At 30.4% G+C, this 20,413-nt stretch overlaps 2 protein-coding genes and 1 long non-coding RNA gene across 3 annotated transcripts; 2 read left to right on the forward strand and 1 right to left on the reverse strand.

Annotated features, from left to right (window-relative positions):
- The first annotated feature begins 1,455 nt into the window (after window positions 1-1,455).
- On the forward strand, window positions 1,456-4,295 carry LOC135120015 (uncharacterized). Its single transcript, XM_064044375.1, has 11 exons — window positions 1,456-1,628; window positions 1,745-1,797; window positions 1,852-1,934; window positions 2,025-2,095; window positions 2,365-2,432; window positions 2,531-2,638; window positions 2,830-2,916; window positions 3,107-3,164; window positions 3,215-3,258; window positions 3,315-3,365; window positions 4,221-4,295. The coding sequence occupies exons 1-11, from the start codon at window positions 1,574-1,576 to the stop codon at window positions 4,293-4,295; spliced, it is 753 nt and encodes a 250-aa protein (XP_063900445.1). The 5' UTR covers window positions 1,456-1,573.
- Window positions 4,296-4,639: 344 nt separating this feature from the next.
- LOC135120016 (uncharacterized) lies at window positions 4,640-13,792 on the reverse strand. Its single transcript, XM_064044376.1, has 18 exons — window positions 13,778-13,792; window positions 13,521-13,712; window positions 12,820-12,926; window positions 12,560-12,761; window positions 11,379-11,533; window positions 11,264-11,314; window positions 9,162-9,231; window positions 8,658-8,714; window positions 8,456-8,503; window positions 7,777-7,867; window positions 7,524-7,592; window positions 6,596-6,667; window positions 5,998-6,074; window positions 5,827-5,896; window positions 5,627-5,682; window positions 5,176-5,242; window positions 4,746-4,827; window positions 4,640-4,688 (listed from the first exon to the last, which is right to left on the reverse strand). Exons 1-18 carry the CDS (start codon window positions 13,790-13,792, stop codon window positions 4,640-4,642), a joined length of 1,530 nt encoding a protein of 509 aa, XP_063900446.1.
- Window positions 13,793-15,889: 2,097 nt separating this feature from the next.
- Window positions 15,890-17,227, forward strand: LOC135119994 (uncharacterized). Its single transcript, XR_010278463.1, has 4 exons — window positions 15,890-15,951; window positions 16,010-16,116; window positions 16,332-16,411; window positions 17,166-17,227. It is a non-coding gene; the product is annotated as an uncharacterized LOC135119994 (long non-coding RNA).
- Window positions 17,228-20,413: the final 3,186 nt, after the last annotated feature.

A 20,413-nucleotide genomic window follows, 5' to 3' on the forward strand; every position in this document is an offset into this window, starting at 1 on the left:
TATATGTAAGTAAAAAATAAGAATAAAAAATTTAAACAAAGCTCTTATTACTTTTTTGTTGGTCTTTTTACCTGAGCTTGTCAGAGTTGGTTTACGCCTACGGTATTAAGGTGCACACTGAAAAATGTTAATAAATGCTTAAGGTAAGATTAATTAAAGCATAATTATTCTGTTTAGTCGTTTCAGGCTCTCTCATTAGGTTTTTAATTCAGTTGTGCCAAGCAAAGTTTTTATTACTAGATTCTCCGGAAAGGATAGTGGCCGAATCCGTTTTGCAGCAGCGCGTCAAAAATAGTTGGAATTTTTTTTCGTAGTTTTTAGTTAAGTGTTTCTTACTGAAAGACAGAAAATTTTGTAAAACTAATATGTAAGAGCCAGTTAAATTGGGCTTTAAATATTGTCAACAATATTCCGAAGGTACTTGTAAAAACGCACTTTTCAACTTTTAACTCTCGGTGTGGTGTGGAGAAATTTTATGAATGGCAGTAAATTTCTTATTCATACTTACTGTAAGTATTGCTTTCACAATACCAATTTGTTTTAAATAATGATTGTAAAACTCGTGGAAAAGTTATACTTTTAATAGCATCCTTTGTAAAAGGTATACACTAAAGCTATCCATGAATTAGGCAAGTGTTTTTGTCTATTGTGGCTTCTCTCTTGGGTTAATTTCTTTATTCTTCTTTAATTGTTATATAAAACTACGCGTGAAGTTGGGGATGGCACCATCATAGGGGATAAACCGCCATGGGCCAATTACCCAAATTAGGCAGTCATAATTCACATACATTGTTGTTAAAAAGCAATATCTTGATAGATGACTTCTCGCCCCCTTAAGTGGGCGTCCACCTTCTCACGTGGTGGATAGTTTACATATAATAAGTTCTTCTTGTTTACACAACTACATCTAACTTTATACTAAAAGTTAATAAAAAAAAAAAAAGGGTTCAACATTATTGCAGGGGGACAGTAATAACTATTATCATGAGATGAAACTTCCAGGACCGAGCGTTGTCTCCATGGCTGGACGGTAAAGAACTGGTGCATAACTTCGATAGTTCACTTACTCCCCTATAATTTCTAAGAGGTTATAAAATTACAGTTTTTAAATGTTCAATTTATTCTTATGCTTTGAGCACCTATTAAATGTATAAGCAGGTGTATATTTTTCCCGGAAGTTCTATTGGATTTTTTTTATGAAATTTTTTGTCAATCTACTAATAATTATATAAAAAAGTAAAATATGCAATTTTTTATTATAATTATGAAAGATTACCTTTCTGATTGTCTACCATTCAACGAAACTTTCTTGCATAAAAAATAACTTTTACATTCCTACTTAATTAAGTACATCTGCAACAGCTACCCAGTGTGGTGGCGACTGGTAACCCGCTGACCTTACCAGGACCATAATATTACTGATTTTGTAACTGCAAGTATAAAAGATTGTGGATTCAGAAAAGCTTATAAGAATTGTACTACCCTCTTGAAATACAACGATAAAAAAAAAAATTTTGTTCGGCTTAAGCTCCTGATAATTTTTATACTAGCAAGTACTACATATACTGCATTTATGCCTTTTACAAAGTGGCCAGGGGCTCCTTCCACTTACACGGATGAATTAAAAAGTAAGCAGTAATACAAAATACTATACATATACTTTATTAGTACGTCTTAAGCCTTTATTTTCTAGCAAAGTTTATTTATTTATGTTCGAAGAAATACTAAAAATTTTATATCATAGAGTTTGAAGTAAAATATAGTAACCAACTTTTTTTGGTTAAGACACTTTCCTTGGTAAATTTATAACTTATTTTTATATTTCATAAATTTTAAATATTATTTTTTAAGCTTTACAGCCTGAGCTTTATTTGCGAAAACTCTACTACAATTTTTAAAAATTTACTGGCAGAACTTAAAAGCTTGGATAAAAGGTTTTTTTCTTAAGTGTGTATTCTAAATCAGATTGAATTCTATTATAGCTTTTATGTGTTTGACTTTATTTAAATGTATAAATTTTTTAGATTAAACCACATAAACAAAGTTTACGACAATATTGAGGCTAAACTTAGAATACTGCCTTTTGAATCTCTTTGTAAATATTATGTTATAATCTTTATGATAGAGGAAAGGGTTATCTTGTTATGGTGTTACTAATTTAGTATATTTTGACTTTCGTATTCATTAAACTCGTTGGTTTTTTAAATCTATTTTTTATGTGAAACTAGTACTATAAATTTTTTTTATAAGCAACTTAAAACTTAGGAGTTTAAAATATACTGTACCTCTTTATAAAAGTCCCTAATATGCTTATTTGTATATAAAATAATAAAAAATATATTTAATAATTTTATATTCAACAAGCCAATAAAAAATTAACTGGGACTCTCACAACTGTTTCCCTTTCGCAGGAGATCCAACTACTATGGGAGGCAAGTTTCGTCGATAGTAGTAAAATAGGAATCTTATTTCTTCTATTTCACTAAGCCCCTTAATAGTTATTAGAAAATATTGTAAATACTTATTTTAGAAATCGACACTGCCGACCACAAGTGCTTGTATAGTAGAACTGAAATCACTTTGTCGAAAGTGGCCCATCCTCAATCTTCTGAGAGACCTACAGACCGAGGAAGCACGAGTATTTATTTTACTTTTTTCTTATGCATTTTATTGCTTTTATTAACCGCTATATGGGAAGTTTCTACATAATCCTGCGTTAATATCTACTCTTTTTTTGCTTGCATTACTCTAGTTATTTTTTTAGTCTATGAGGCCGAGATTATTTAATTTTTTTTTTTCGCCGTGTTTTTTTTTTTTGGATACCGTCAGAATGCCTTACGCTTGTATTCCTTTCCTGGAGCCGTGACGGAAAAATGGCTAGAAGCAAACTTAAAAGCAACAAGTACAAAATTATTTGTAAGCGCTATTTAGTTTACTATTATAACTGATACCACCAAAAAAATCAAAACTATAATTTTTTTAAAATAAAGAAATGTAGTTATTATAACCACTTCTATTATTATATATGCTATACCAATCAGAATTTAAAAGTTATATATTAAAAGAGTGTGGTAACATAATTAATGCTAATTGTAAAATACTTAAGATAGAAAAAACGATAGCCTCGACAAAACCTCTTCACTTAGCTGAAGACTTTGCGGATGGTTGTTATTTTTGATTGTCTAAAAGTTCTTCTTTTTACTTTTACTGAAAGACCCGAAATGCCAGTTAATCAAAGCTATTGCGGAAAAAAGGATGGTATATAATTTCTACAATTATTAAGTATTTATAAAATATACAAATGTTTGCATTAGGAAGAGAAACAGAGAAGAGACCAAAAGGAAACATATAAAATCGGAGCAATGGTATTCGCCCTCATCTTTAGCTTCTCCCTATTTTAGCCTGTCTTCTTTAAATCAACAAAGTAGTGAAAATAAATAAAAAACTTAGAGTGTTTTTAGCAAGTATATTAACACTGATAATAAATAATTAACTTTTTTGGTAAAATGATTTAATATTGTTATTCTTTTAATAATTTATACAGTAAAACTTATGTTATTTAAATTTTTTATTGTAGTGGATCAAAGCAATTAAATTAATGCAATATCTATATGTAGTGCCAGAAATTTATATTGTTACAATATAGTCTCTGTACTTTTACAACTTGATATTAAATTTTTATATAAGTTTATAAGCAGAGAGTTAAACTTTTGTGGCGATCCGAAAATTAACGTTTTTGTTGTTTTACTTTTTATTAGAATATTGATTACCATCGTGTTATGAGTAGTAGTCATCTTTTTCATACACCAAAAACTTATAGAGAGCAATATACGGATATACAAACTCGCGTTAAACTAATGAAACGGGAAGCTATGAAAATACTCGTCTTTCTTTAGCACTCTGTGCATTAAAGAGTTTTTATATTCAGATTTATAAGTTTGCCGCGGTTAATGTTTTTGCAATCATTTGGTTATCAAAATAATTAAAACAGCTTATAATATTTAAAAAGTCATGAATAACGTCTAGCTAAACTTACTGTTATGGAATAATATGTCTTATAAAGTTTTTAAGAAATTTAATACCCAATGTTAAATTGTAGAAATGAATCAATGTGAATTTGAAAAAAAATTGTTTTCTACGTTTTTATATACACCCTGATATAATTTGTAATAATTTTTTTCTAACAAAAGTTGGGGCTTAACGAAACATTTTCTGAACAGATAAAAACTTTAAACTTTCTTGAAGAGCCGGAGAAGAATATGGAAAGTAAAGCCGAAGAGCAACCCTTTAAATAAATTTACTAACCGAAACATTGATTGCTTTTGGTATGTAGTGCGATAGCAAAGGTCACAAAGTAAACGTAGGGTAGCTCGAATAAGAAGGCATAAGGTAAATTTACTGACCAATTGTTATATATAGACACCGCAACGTCGAGCCTTAATGGCTATAACATTTCACAAGTCTTGAATACTTTCCGAAAAAAGTTTTGCTGAAATTATAAACCATAACAATTTTATTTTTAGCTATTTCTATATTTATGTATGTTTAACCTTAATTTTATTAGAAAAGACATTAATTATTTGTAAGAATTTACCATAAATTTCTTTATTATTTTTAGTTCAAAGTTCCAAATCAGAAGCTATAAATCCGGGTTATACCGAATAAAGTTGGTAATTTCATTAAAAATTCTAACAAAAAAAGATACGATAAATAAAACCAATAAGCTTGTAGAAAAAAATTATTACTTATCTCCACTGTCGGTTATGGAATAAAATGCACAAAAGTTATAGCGCGGATCGAAGAAAAATGTGAGAATCGAGTGGTCAACTATTAAAAACGTTAGAAAGTATAGTGAACATAATCTAAACTTTTTAATGGCCCCAAATTTTAATACACGCCCAAAAAAGTTTTAGTAGCACAAAGAAGTTATATTTACAGTGTGCAGTGTTTGCCTATAAAAAAGAAGCTTTAACTAGCTTGACCAATACTTTACTATAAAAGCTACTACTGTATAGTCAACTTTTTTAAGTACTGTTAATGAACGAGTGCAAACCAACTAGAAGGTTAGGTTATCAAGCAGTAGTTCCGAGGAACATATATTGACCAATAAAAATAATCATAAAGACAGAATGGAGAAGTAATGCAACTGCACTTCATAAGTGCTAGGCAAGTTACCAATGTAGTCATCGGGAGAGTCGTCAACGGAAGGCCCTCTACTGTAGTGAACTCGAAAGGTTTTCGCCTTCCAAATATAATTGTCAATATATTTATATTACAATATAATGTTGCTTACAAGCGAAAAAGTTACACAACGTATTAACGAACAGTACAAAAATATTCACTTTAATGAAGTTGTTTCTGTTACTCACAATATATATGCAAATCACACACTTACACTGACGGTACTGCATAGTTAAAGATAAAGTTCTTAACCATACTCGAAACATTTTACAATAATATTTTATTAAAGGATAGAAAACCCTAATAACAAAAATAAATGACAACTTTGTATTCATCGTCTAAATTATAAAAATAATATTATAGTTAAAATTAAATATTTTAAAATACTTCACATGCAACGTGAAATTCTTATAAGTAAACATCAAAGAATAAATGAAGTAACAACCATTTCTTTTATGTCTTCCTCAGTTCCCGTAAGCCCAATAAAACGGGGATGGAAGTCTATATATTAACAAAAACTTAATAGAAATAACAGTGAAGTAACACATACTTGAACTCTTATAGTTGAAGTTAATAAGTAGACAATAGTAAGCGTGAAAATAAATGTCTAAAAGTAAAGTAAGTAACACTTGTGAAATATACTACCTTGCAAGTAAGTTTTCAGAACCGTTGGGGTATCGCGTCGGGGGTCCACCGTGACCAGATAAGGAAAAACCTGGACAATTAAATAAAATGCATGAATGCATAATGCGCGTTTACTATGAACGTAACAGTCACGCTCTCAATGTATATTAATACAACGACAGGTTACTCAACTTTTTCTTTAGTAATTTTTTGTTTGTCCAAGCGGTTAAGCACGTCAGTGAGTTTATTCAGCTCCTCAGGGCAGATGTCTGCTTAAAGAGAAAAAGTAATCTATGCTAAGTAATTAGGCCTTCGCTCTGATACAATTTATTTTGTAAACTATGTGGGGTTGTCAATAACAGGTCTATATGGTTCAAAAAGTTTGCTTAAAAAGCGTAAAACAGTTTTTCAAATCATGATGAGAACAAGTACATCTTTAATCGTAGAATACTGTGCAAAAGTAATACGAAAAACTTAGACGGGCGTGATAAGGGATCTTGATGGACTACAGCTCATTGCTTGCGCAACAAGTCACAGCATTATTAACTATACAAGAAAATACAACCATTTTAGTGGTTTTATATAATTGCAGTTATATAAGACTTAACAGTGTACTTTGAATTTTTTAAGTGAGACAAAAGTCGTAAACAGTTAATTATAGAAGGAAATATATATTGTGATATTACAATCTCCACATTGCGAGAATATTAAGTATCGTTTATATACAATTACATTCTTATGAGATTTTATAAAAAGGTACAAATAATTATACACAGGAAATAAACAATACCTGGACAGTGAGTAAATCCAAAATATATCAGAGTCCATTTGTTTTTTAAGTCGTTTTCAGTTACGGTTCTTCCTTGAAGGAAGCAATGAGTATTATTATAACTTATAATTATGTTAAAATAAACAATTTTTTTTAATAACTACTTATATTTAAAAAAATTATAGATATTATTACAAGTAAGTTATTTTATATACGTCACTACTTCTCTAGGCCGCTTGGGTTAAGTGCGGCGTTGTACCGGCAAGCAAGTGTGGCAAGGCCTATGGAGTTGGCTACCAGAAGCCGAGAAAAGGCGCCACCATCGGTTCACCATTTTACTTATGCTATAATGCATGTTTTGCTTATATAAAACACCAATGCCTTAGCATTTATAACATAACAATTGCACAACAATCAATTACAAAAATGAAAAAAGTCTAACAGTCACTCTTACAATGCAGTTAATTGATTTAGTTTTCTTTATTGATTTATTAATAATCGATAACAGAAGAGTTAAGGGCGAGGAACTAATAAAAATTTAATAAACAGACACAGTAATATTATAATATTATAAAGATAACAAGAACAGAGACAAGAAAAGTACTCCCCAAAAATAAATGTATAATTATAAAACTCTTTAAAAATCAGAGTCATGCCGTTACTTTAAAGTAAAAGGTAGCAGAGTAACAATGAACGGGATTAAACTAGAACAGCCCGTTTTCTGGATTCTAGTGGTAAGGGGTATAGGAAAAACAGAAAGAGAAGAGGTAGTTTAGATTGTTACTACACACAAATAATAAAAGTTTTATAACTTATCATGTTTGTTTCAGCGTTGACTTCATTTATAGAGTCAATAGTAATCGTATACATAAAATATGTAATTTTTTTAACTTAATACCAAACAGCGTAAGATAAAATAAAAAATTCACCAATTATATTAAAAACAAACCTTCATGATCTTTTAAAACAAAAGACCCGCCCACATCCGGGCGGCCACGAGAGTCCTTATAGCGTCTCTCTATTTACATAACAATAGTAATATATATTAGAACGCTTCTTACTTTTATAAAAACTTTTCTTGTTATTACATAAAGAATTAAAGGAAATGAACAAAAGACAGTACCACAAAAATTTGTTATAAAAAAACTAAAAAGAGGAAATGAAACTGTGAAATTAAAAACTAACAATAATAAATGCAAGACCTTCCAAAACTCTCTTCTTTTCGGATTTAAAATAAAAATAAACTGCTCCACCAATCACAAGGAATAGAGATAGAGATTTCCAACCAAACGGCTATTAATATATTATGAACTTTTAATTAAGATTACAGCCGTACACAGCATTTTGAAAGCACTAAGTGCTTCGAATTTAATAACAAAGCCTTATATAAGCTCACAGAGCTAACTGGTCACAACGTGAAAAAATTCGAAAATAATAACAATCAGAAAAAGCGAGACCAAAAAAAACTATATTCTCCCCCACGCATATAGAACGGAGTAGAAGCGGGGGATTAGTATATAGATAATGTGCAGAAAAAGGCAGAGTAAACTTTAAGATTTAAACCAAAAGCAAAGAGAGCAAGCAAACTTGTGTGATGGAACTAATTAGTGACAAACAAACAGTTATCTTCACAATCGGTTTATCTAAGGAAGCAATTTATAAGAATATAGGCCAAATATCAAGTTTATATTGAATTCATTCTATAACTTTGCAGGGAAAACTAACAATTTTTATTAGTAAAACTAAATAAAAATTTGTGTGAACGCTAAATAATAGAAGATTAAAACTATTTTATTTGAGTTTACTAATTATAAAAAATAATTAATTTATAATAAAAGTTGCAAATTCGCAAACAAGAGTAAATAACTTTTGTATAAGTACCACTTTTCCAGGCTTTTCTAGAAAAAATTTGTTAGAAGTGGGAGAGAGCTAGCAATAAATTTAAAAAAATTAAACGCAAAATATAATAACTATCTGATTACTAAACATATACGAAAATGGCAAAGGTAAATTTAAGGAGGAAAAGTGAATCAATTAAAAAAAGGAAAAAAAACAATTTTTCCAAAGCCTCAATAAAAAAAACCTGTGGAGTTTGTACCAATTTTTCTTTGCTGATTCTGAACAGTCTCTTAGCAGTTATCTATAATAAATTTAATATTCACATAAACAATCTTCTAATAAGCCAACATACTAAAATTTTAAAAATAAATAATTAATAAAAAAGTTGATAATACTTTATATTTCAAAAAAGGGGAATTTAACCGTTATTTAACTACAGTAGTACACCAAAAAATGTTAAACAAACAATATAAATAATGAACACGAGATGTAAACTGATAGTTAAGTAGTTCTTATAACTTTGACTCTATTAAATCATAAAACTTAAATTTAAGTTTAGATTTTATAAAAAATAAAAAAAATAAAAAAATAAGTATATAATCATTGATATTTAAAGACTGCAAAAAAATACTATAAAGCGAAAACAGTTGTAAATCAAGGTACAAGTACCACTTAAAATCTTTTTTTTAATAAATTATAATAACAAAGAATTATAAGAGTAAATAAATTAAATAAGAAAACGACTTACGCAATCGCTATTTAAAAAGGCTTTATCAAAAGACAAAAATAGTTGTGGGTGCCACAAGGCCGTAGTACTTCTATTAAGAGAAGATATAACAACAAAGAGTTAATTTTTTAATACTAAAAAACGTTATGTTAAGTGAAAAAAGGAAAGTTACATAAAGAATACTCTTTAAAAAATAAATAATAAAAAACATTTTCTACCATAAAATTAAAAAAATTAAAAATTCTAAGTTCGTTAAAATTAAAAGCTACAAAACTATTTATGTAATAACTAGAAAGGTTATGGGATAACAAGAGACAGAGAATGTCTGAATGTCCCCATAAAAACCATAAGTTAAAATTATAGCAAAAAGAGATAAAAATATATAACTAATAAAAAATTTTTTATATAGCATATGTTAATTCTTCTATTTAAAAAACACACAAAAACCTTAACCTATTTAAAAACCTGAAGCGAAAACTCATTTAGGATTGGCAAAGTTCCTAACATGCAACTAGTCAAACAAAATGTGACGCTTCCTACTCAAAGGAGTACTAATTTTGACCTCAAGCCCAAGCTGACTTAGTCTATTTTAATATTTTTTATTTACTAACCTAATGGTCTATTTTTATAGTACATAATTACTTTTAACCCTTGTTCTTCTTTTTTAAGAAATTAAGAAAGAACCGACCTCTCTTGAAGACCTGAATTCCGGCGTCTGCATCCCATTCCATCACAAGCAAATGAATAAAATTAAAGTTAAAATAACATATTATACACACTACGTTTTGACTTGGTTATATGTACTCTGTAGAAATAACAATAGGAACTCATAGGGCTCTTAATCGGGCTCACTAAAGGAACTGTTAAGGTATTGTGTGTTATTTAGCAGCGATTGAACTGTTGGAAGTTTACTCGCTAACTTTACTCTAAGGATATTGGTGTCTTTGCCAGGAGTCACTGTGTTACTGAGCATAGTATATGAACCACGGAAGACCCGTGATTATTTTAAAAATGTTTCTATCTTTGAAATTTTTTCGTAAAAATTTTATAACGATTTAATTAATAATTGCTTATATTGGTTTTCTTCTATATATATACTTAGATTAAGATCTATATAATGAAGTTTGTATTAAGGGAATTGCTTTCTTATTGAAGTCTTTATCGCTTTCAAAGTTTAAGTATCAAAATGTTGATTTTACAGGCCAGAAATCCTCGAAAATAAATATGAAACAATGCGTCATACAATTATATTATAGACGTTAACGTAATATAATTATGAAGCCGAAGAACGGAAAGAACTAGAAATTTATTTGATAATTTTGGACTCTCTAGGAGCACCAAAACAACCCTAAAGAAGAAAGAACAAGAGGTTAATAATTGTAGGAGCGCATGCAAGGGCTGCATTTATATAAGCACAAAGCTCCCAATCATCATACTACGAACGGCCCCCTTTTAAACTATATCGGAGTAAACAGTTGAAATGCTATCTCGTGGTTAATTTGTAAAATATCTGCCCCCGGTGAAGGGGGTCACTCAAGAGTCTACAGGCGGATAATATGTTAGACTTCTTGATTGAAAAGTTTTTGCGTGATCCTTTAAAAACATTTGGTATTCAAAGAGTGTGTCCTCATTAGGCAAATCAAAAGGATCTAACCCTAAGACCTTTTCCATCTTATCCACCTATCCATTGTAGCTGATATTCTACGCCATAATCTTCCATACTTACCCTTAAATGCCCTCTCTTTGTCACAGCGACTAATAATTGACCTATGAAATAATTCGCTGGCGTAAATTTTGTTCCCTACTTTCCCTAAATTCATATTATATAACTTTTAATTGTTGCTTTCTTAATTTGTTCTCAATGTCGATTCATTAAGTTACCGTTAAATTTAAACTCATACCCACCAGTACACAAAACTCTCTCTACGCACCCGGACCAGTCAATTTCACCCTAGACTTTAGAACTATTATTGAAATAAATTACATTACCCACGTTTATAGACGAGAAACCTTCACATTTTTACCAAATTCTCTTTCATTTTAAGTTCATATAAGTCTTGTCGCCTCTCAAGTTTTTCAGGTTCAGTCTTAGTTACGCTATAATTAACACCATAATCTAGTACTTTTCTGGGTTAGCTCTTTCAATAACGCCTAACGTAACTGTGCTGCCATTCCTGGTAAATATAGAGTAATCAACGGGAGTTTAAAAAACATAAACGTTGGTGGGGCTCCTAAAACATTGGATTGGGTAATCTGTTATAACAATAAAAATAATCATCTAATATATCGTCCCATTCGATGCGTTCTTCGTAACATCTTTTTTCTAAGGCCTTTTTATGGTTATTTGAAAAACACCTCTGCCAGTCCATTACTTTCATGGCGGCCAACGGTAACTACATGATATTTAATATTATACGTTTTCATAAATTTCTTCATTTCAGTATTATAAATACGGGGCCTCTATCTGTTATAACTTCCGCAGGGTTTTGCATCTTACATATTGTTCTAGCGTTTCTAGTATCGCCTGTGGATGGTCTTGACAGTTTTTTAACCCAGATATAACGGGAGTATTTATCAACTATAACTAACACACAATTAAAAACAAACATGACTTTCTGAATTTTCATGACATCCATATGAAGACAATAAAAGTTAGCTTGGGTCTATTAGTTTTATACAGGGCTTCCTGTTTATGTTGGGAATTATTAGCAAATTTCTGACAGATATCCCAATTGTGAACCGCTTCATCTGTCACAGTGTTTTCCTTTGAAAGTTTTAAAAAATTTCCCTTAGTTTCTTGCTTCCAATGTGAAAACTGTTAATACGGGCCTTATAAATCAATTCCTTGCTTGTTTTTCTCTGGTAGTACACGCCGCTATACTTTCTGTAACTTTAGGCTCACTGGACTGTCTATTTTATAGAACCAGACGAGAAAACAAGACTTTAATTTCGTTTTCAGCGCCTAGAAAATATTGCTAAGTCCATGTAAACGAATAATCTGATTCCATCTGTTAATACCTTTTCCTCTGTACGAATGATTTTCAGTCATTATTAAGCAAACAGAGACATCTATGGTCCGCCTCAACTACTAATTCACTTCCACTCAACTTTATTAGTTCTATTAGTTAACTAATGCTCCAAACTATCGCTAGTACTTCTCGGTCAGTGATGCTGTAATTCCTTTGCGAGTTATTAAACCGAAATTACAAAGGCCACGTATTGCATTTTCCCACCATAACGCTGCAGAAGGGCCACTCCTTTCCCTACGTCTCTTGTGATCTATTGTGTCAGTTGGTAAGATTAACTCATAATTGACCTTAACTTGTTCAACACAAATTCTGCTTTCTAATATCTTCAGCGCCTTTGCCCATGCAGATATTATTGCTTTTCACCCCATTTGAACCTTGCGTTTTCCTTACCAGTCTACTGAGGAGTTCTAGGATACCGGCATGAGTTGAAATATACATGCCCCGGTAGTTAAGCATATGTAAAAGACTACTTAGTTCTTTCTTGTTCTCAGGAGGTTTTATGTTTTTAAAAAGACTGACCCGCTCTATGCGCATTCTAGAACCTTCTTTACTGAGCTCTTTACCCAGCCACTTTACTGTAGACTTCAAAAATCTATATTTTTCAAATCTTAACTAAATAGTAAGCTTCTCATATCTTGCCACCAGACTACACTAGGAGTTGTAATGTTTCCACTTTATTCTCACTGGATATCAGGCAATCATGTACATAAGTGTATGTATATTTCAGTCGGTTACAATGCCCATACCTTCCTGGTACCTGGTAATCAAATAATGCATAGGTATATGCAAATAGAAGGAGAGTCCACTGCACCCCGCGACTCTGGCATTTGTAAATGCAAAGTAGTTTCTGCTTTCTTTATCTAATTCTCTTTAGTAGAAGCTTTCGGCGTTATCCGGTAAAATACTTGATATTTCTAGCTCTCATATTTATTAATTTCTCGTTTGGGACACTATACTTAACAATGCATTGTTCATGTAACCCCTCAGCTCAACGGAGATCCTCATATAGGTTTTGGGCTCTCTGTGTAACTCCTAATCAGTAGCAAACACCCAGATTTAGCTATCACCACATGCCCCTAATTCCAATCATAATTGTTGGTTAATTCCAAAAATGCCCTTCTAATAACTTCTCGCGCTCTCATTGAATAACCCTACGCTTCATTTTACCACATATGTGCTTCAAATCGTAGTGTATACCTTGTTCAAATGTACCCCTAAATGCTTCATTTTCATTTCAGATTTTGAAGTGGGGGCCCGTTTGAGCGTATATATACGGTTCGCCAATCCTCTAATTATTTTTTGTTTTACTTCTGCGCCTCTCAAAATAGATAACTGGCGCTCGTTAAATTACTGAGCTTTCTTTCAACACTAATTCTTTTATGTATAGCTCATCAATCTTTTCAGTAAAAGTATATTCTTTATCTTTATCTCTAAACATTTTTGGAACTTCATCTTTAGAATGATTTTCTTCACTTCCATTTTCAATAAACGGCTTACACACTACACTATTTTTAGTAGCACTAGATGTTTTCGTTTCAAACCCCTGCAGAGAAACTAGTTTATAATTAAAGGCCTTATAATCGCTCTTTCCAACTAGTACGCCAGTACCGTCAGATTGTTCATGATTTACAACATTAATCCGTATTTTAATCCTTTTACCGTTTATATATAGCATAACACAAACTCCCGGCTGTGTCATAACGATATCCTCCAAACACACGAATGCTTCTTATCGGCAACTTTCAAAGAATATTCTTTCGCAGAGCTCACATTAGAAAGCGAGTCAAGCCTAAATATACAAGTCCTATTATATAACTTACGAAAACGAAAATATTACTATTTGTGTTAACTTTTGAAGTACGATTTCACAAACGACACTGCACTCGGACTTTAAAAAGGGCAGAACATACGATTGGTGTGGCCTTGATCTTTCAAAAGGTAATGCCCACTTACACTGCACTAAGGTGCGAAAATGGCCCCAATTATAGTGGTTCCAAGTGCTAGACTGGCCTCCGCAATCTCCTGGTCTCAATCCCACTGAGCATGCATGGAGAATCTCGTACAGGAAATTAGGATTATACGAGTCAGCTCTTGCTAATTTGGACGAACTTTGAACACGTGTATCAAATTAGGAACATATAAAACCAGATCAATGCTACAAACTGATTGCCAATACGCGAAAGAGGATACAAACAGCGATTCTGGCAAAAGGGGGCTATACGAATCACTAAAACCTCGTTTACTAAATTTAATTTTTTTCTACGTGCAAGTTTCTATAATCTCTCATCTATACTAGGTCATATCTTTTCGAATTATAAACCAATTTAAGGTCAAATATCAACTAAATGTAACTAAAATATAGAAGTTTACTGGGTATAAACTTTGAAGTAATTAATTGTTATTAAAAAAGTTATTCTATTATAAGAAAAAATGCAAAACATTGAAACAGTTTTGAACGATAATGTATTTTAAAAGTATTGCAAAATATTTATATGACAGTCTAAATAGGACTAATAAATGGAGGCGTACACCAAATTAGACGAATTATAAATTTTATTTATAAATAGCTTATTCTTTAGGTAGAATTGGTTGCTCTATTTACTAAGTTCATTTTAATGGGCGGCTCTACTCCCAAATGTACAAAGAGAAATGTGAGTGCTTTTTTGACAGATAGTAAATTATGAGCTAGAGAATATAGCTGTACTACTGCTGTAATTTCCTCTTTAAAAAAACTCTTTGATTTATTTGGTACTAGCTGCAACAAACTGAAAGGTGTCACTTTACTTCCATGATGATGACTATTTATATATACAAAAACTGTAAGTAACATTATTATTACCAAAGCTATATAGTGCAATTTTATATAATTATGTAAAAAGTTAACACGCCTCAGTTAACCCACCCTCCATGGAAATAACCAAATACTGTTTATTCTGATATTGCTGTGATTTAACAGCCGATGATAAATTGTAATAGTTTAAATACGTAAATTCATCCTACCGGGTTCCAGAGTTGACGTTATTATAGGTCAGTAGTTAAGAGGCTTGACGTGCGTATCAAAGCCGTGGGCTCGAGTTCCACGACTCGACTCTCTTTTTCGGTCGTTGATGATGACTTACGAGTTTTAATCTCGCTTTCATAAACTCTAAAAGGTTAGTTCAGTACTTATTTGTGCACGAATCGAATCCTAATTAATAAAGAGGTCTCCTCGGTTCACGTGTACATCCTGTAGCTTGGGTATCTTTTGAAATAAATGACGCAGTTGGAGAGCTAAAGACTTTTTACCTTTGAGGTTTTAAAACTTAAGGCGCGATGAAGATACAGCTTCAGGCAAATCATGCACATTAGTTAAGTTCTTAGAGGGAGGGGTCTAAGTCACGCGTAGGAGCGACCTCTCTAGCCAATAAGTGTCTCCTTTATAGGTATCAGTATAGTTACTTCTTTGGTTCTTTTGCAGTTACTTGCTTCATTTGCGTAGTTGTATCATCTTTTAAAAAAGTTATATATCAAAACTTTTATTTTATTTTAATTTTTCAACTTAATATAAGCATCTCAAGTGTCACTAGTTTTATTTCTGAAACTTAGAGTTTTGTCAAAAACCTTCATAATACTTACTATTCTTATGTACTTTATTATTTAGCAGTATCTACTTCGTTTACTTATTTTAAGACCTTTTTATTTTTGCGTGACTGAAAAAATATTATATATAGCGCTAGAAATTGATACTTAAAAGCGATTCACGAAATAGCCTTTTTCCCTGACTGTTTTCACCTTTTTCAACAGTTATTTCTTTTTGACGGCTTACGGTGTGTACTTTAGTACGCGTTATATATATTACAGGAATGAGCTTCAAAGAGGGATAGCAGTGATTTAAAGTAGCAGAGTCTTAATTAAAAGAAGATATGTTACAGTTATCACCGAGTTCTACCACAACTTTATCTATTGCAGTAAATAATTCGATATTTTGTATATTTCTTAGATTATTTTCAATTTTTTATTAAACTTATTTGACATTTTTGATTATTTATTTATATAACTAATAGTACAGTTTGTATAGTATATTTTTATTTTTTTTCCTATATAAATCTTATTTTTTTGTTTCACTGTTAAACGCTTGTACTCAACTTTTTTCTCACTATTTAATAATTTTTCACTTCTGAAGATCTTTGGGGATAGCAAAAAATCAAAAGCGCTGTGCCTACATCTTCGACACCTTTTTAGAATGGTTGAAAAAATTGACGGGTATTAACTTAAAGTTATGCTAACCTCCATCCGCTTTTTGTAAACTATATAGTACCAAAATTTTATCAAAAATTTTCTAATAATGAAACTAATATATATGTTGTCTTTAACATTATTGTTATAAACTTACTACTTTAACTTTTTTATTTTCTTATTTATCTTAAATTATAAACAAAGTTTTTAAAATTTTTTATGTAAGTTAAGTCGACCGTAACTTTGAAAGTATCATAGTCACTCTCTATACCATCAGATATACTTGAAACTTTACGAGTATTTACTACTTTAAATTGACGATTTAAAGTTAAATTAAAAACAATTATGACTTTAATAAGTTACTTTAAATTTAGTGTATATTTACTTTGACGGAAATTTCTTTTGTGCTCCCTTTATAAGATCAATTTTTACTATTTGTAAGACGCCTATGTATATTTTTTAAAACTGCTGAATAAGTTATTAATAAAGGCAATTTTTTATAGAATCAATACATTTTTAGTACTCCTGCCGTGTTAAAGCCATTTAATATATAACTTACCTTAATATTAATTGTAAAGTTGACTTTTGTTCTGTTTAATGTAAATTTTCCGTTCATGTTTATTTTATAAAGAGTAATTCTGATTCGTTTCCTCTTCTTTCTAAACTTTTGTAAGATAATAAGATTCTACAGTATAAATCAAAAAATGTATATTCTTTATATAAATTACAATATCCTTAAAAGATTAAGTAAAGTATTTAAGTATTTATTTTATTTCTCCAGAATATCTTTCAAGTGCATCGAAAATTTACCGAATTCTTATACTGAATTTTTTTATGACTACTTGATTATACTGGTAAAGTTTTTCAAATAAACCTAGAAAAGTATGATCTGTAAACCTTGAATGCCTAATAAATAGAGTAGTGAAAGTGTGACTCAACGATAACTTTTTAAAATTTTTAGTATTAAAGCTGGAAAGAAATTTAAATTATTATAGTTCAATAACATTTAGAAGAGTCATCTAAACAAATTAAAGTTATACTATATATAGAATTTTAAAAGACAAATTTTTATTTTTTAGTATCCTAATTTATCTTTATTACAGGAGGAATGTGGAAATGAAAGTTCTAGAAGTTCACTTTATATTAATCTTACAAAGCTGGCAACTTACTATTTTACAGGAAAATGTTTATGTATTTTTATAGGTAAAGTATGTTCTACATAATCAACTTGTTCAAAATATCCGCTTCACTACTTTTTTTTGTACAAAGAAAATAAAAGTTTTCCTTATTGTCACATAGAAAAAATATCCAATATACTTTATTAAGCCATTCTTCTCCCGTTTCCCGCTATGAAAAAGCGGGGTCCTTTTTGGTGCCGCTGAGAAATTTAAGCTCTATGCTTATTAGGCTATGATTCTGCCAATCATTATGCAGGGCTTTCATATCCATAATTTTTTTTTAAGTATATTTGTTGTAGCGGAATTAAAATCGCTATCAGAACGGGAATGATCTGAATAGCCCTACGCAAGGCCTTGTTTTTCAATTAAGAAAAACAAAACTACTTATTAAAATAAAATTAGTATAAATAGTGAAATCTTTTCAAAACGGAAGTCTAATAATATTGTATAATTATTGTAAACAATTATGGTAAGAGGGTTAAAATTTCTGTTATTTATAAGTACTGCTGAACACCTGTATTGTATTATATAATAAAAATCTTTTTTATCACTGTTTTATAAATACTAGGAGATCGATTTTCTCTGGAAATGGAGGAGTATTTATTAAAATTTTGCTCGACTTATCCAATTCCTATGCAAATTTTTACACATTTGGTTAATTCATTAATTTTTTGTAGTCACTTTAGTCATCAGTACGCCAAAATGGAAAGTATACTATTTAATTTTTTAATTTGCGGTCATATAAAATGGGGTAAATTTTGAGTGAGAAGAACGTAGTATTATGAATTCTTTGCCTTTAACTTATAAGTTACCGGTCCCATGTTATTAGCTGTTAGTAAGCGAGCCTTTTGGATTTTTCCCACCATCTCCTTCGCCAGTTTCTTCTCTTTTCCGTCCGAAAGTTTCACTTAAATTTTGTCCTTAAAAGAACTCAACGCAAACCAGTTTATGATGAGTTTTTAGGAATAATAAGCGAAAAGGCTTTCTCATGTTACGAAAGAAAAAAAAAAGTTTACTTAAAGTTTATAAATTGTTTTTTGCAGCTCTTTAGTTGTTTTTTTTATGGATGCCACTATGCCATTTTTACTTTCATTAAGAAAACAGTCTACTTCTGTTTGCTATTCATACGCTTTGCTGGTTAAAACTTTACTATTTGGAGTAATTAATTTTTAAAAGCTCTGCTTGTTGGCAATACTCTTGAGGGATCTTTTCAATTTTACAAAGTTAAAAATTTGACAACAAAGATTTTTACTGAATCAATAATAATAGGCTACCTCTGTTTTTCCTCTTAGTTAAATATTTATTTAAATTTAAGTTTAGTTTATTACTGTTTTGAATTCCTTATCTCCTATATATATTGTAACTAAAAACCTTTTCTTATATATTGCTCTTTTTATAAGTTTATATACAAATAGGTAGTAATATATAGTGAGTAAAGTTATTCTTATTTCTGCTGTTTGAGAGTTCTTTTGATTTTTTAAATATTATTACTTTATCAATAGCAAGTCAGTGAAGTAAAAATAGAAAACTCGTGATTTTATAAATTAACCGTTAGCTCTTTCTTTTACATTTATTTATTCGTGTTTTTAGAATTTTTTTTTTTTAGTATAACACCTCTTGAATTCAACTTTTGCTTTTAAAATTAACTTGAACTTATTATATACAATTTATCTTCGCATTATAAACTTTTAGTAATTTTTCCTTTTAAAAAAAATTTTTTTTATAAAATATTCCAAGTTATTAACCTTAAAATTTAAAATCCTTATAAGAAGTATATTTATATTAGGACTCTGAAGCGCTAAAGGAAATTGGAAATTATTTGCTCGAGCTTTTCCGAGTCACGTTGTTGTCTAAAGAAAAAGATAACTTTTTCCTACTAGATTCGTTTGATTCTTCTTTTGTACCTTCCTTCGATTAATTATGATTCGCTTTTATAGTATCACTTTTTTAAAGTCGGTCAAATTGATTTTTATTAAGGATTACACTAATAAACAAACGGAAAAATCATATTTTCGTTTTCTATATGTTCCAGTGATATTACATTCCTCTTAACCTTTTACATAATAGACCAAGATTTCAATATCAGTTGTATAGGGCTTCCTTCTTTGAGCATTGTTGATAGAGTGGAATGTTGGAGTTTGTAGACTTTCTAATTCCTTAAATAAACTTTTCATTTTAAGAATGCGTAGTATGCTATGGACTTATAAGTTTATTGTAAAAAAAAAGTTTAAATTTTTATAAAATATATATTTCGTATTATTGCACACGGTTTTCTTAAAGTCATGCCTTTAAAAGGTATTTTACTTTATAACATAATATTACTCATGGTTCTTTTACTTACAGCGTTAACTTTCAGTGAGAGTAATAATGGATGTAGCCCTTCAGATTGCATAGCCTAAAAATAGGGCGAGATGGAACAAGCCGCGTTGGTAAGAATCGAGCAAAAGGCCAAAAGTTTACGCGTCAATGGTTTAAACTGCTGAGCTACAACTCTCAAACCTGGTAAGATGACTTTCCATATTCAACCTGTTATAGTATTCCGGTGCTGTCGAACAAGCGCCAAAGGACGAAAAAAAATTCGAAATAGAATTATTTACCACCACGGAGATCCTTGAAAAACGAATTAAAGTTAAAAAAAGAGGTGTTATCCAGCTAACCTTAAACTGAAATAGTTAGAAAGGAAACGGCTACCCGCAAAATATAGACAGCCTTTGTTAAAAAAAAAAGAACACCACAGTAAGGCCGAGATTCCTGCACTGTGTGGGAGCAATACTTTTGAAGGCTATAATATTCACTAGAGACTAAGGAATATTTTTATAGTACTATAAAAATTAGAAGACTTGAGCCATTT

This window comes from Zophobas morio, unplaced genomic scaffold (genome assembly GCF_036711695.1).
Source record: "Zophobas morio isolate AGI-343-1 ecotype UQ-CSIRO unplaced genomic scaffold, CSIRO_AGI_Zmor_V1 ptg000329l, whole genome shotgun sequence".
In the NCBI taxonomy this organism is placed as follows: Eukaryota; Metazoa; Arthropoda; class Insecta; order Coleoptera; family Tenebrionidae; genus Zophobas; species Zophobas morio.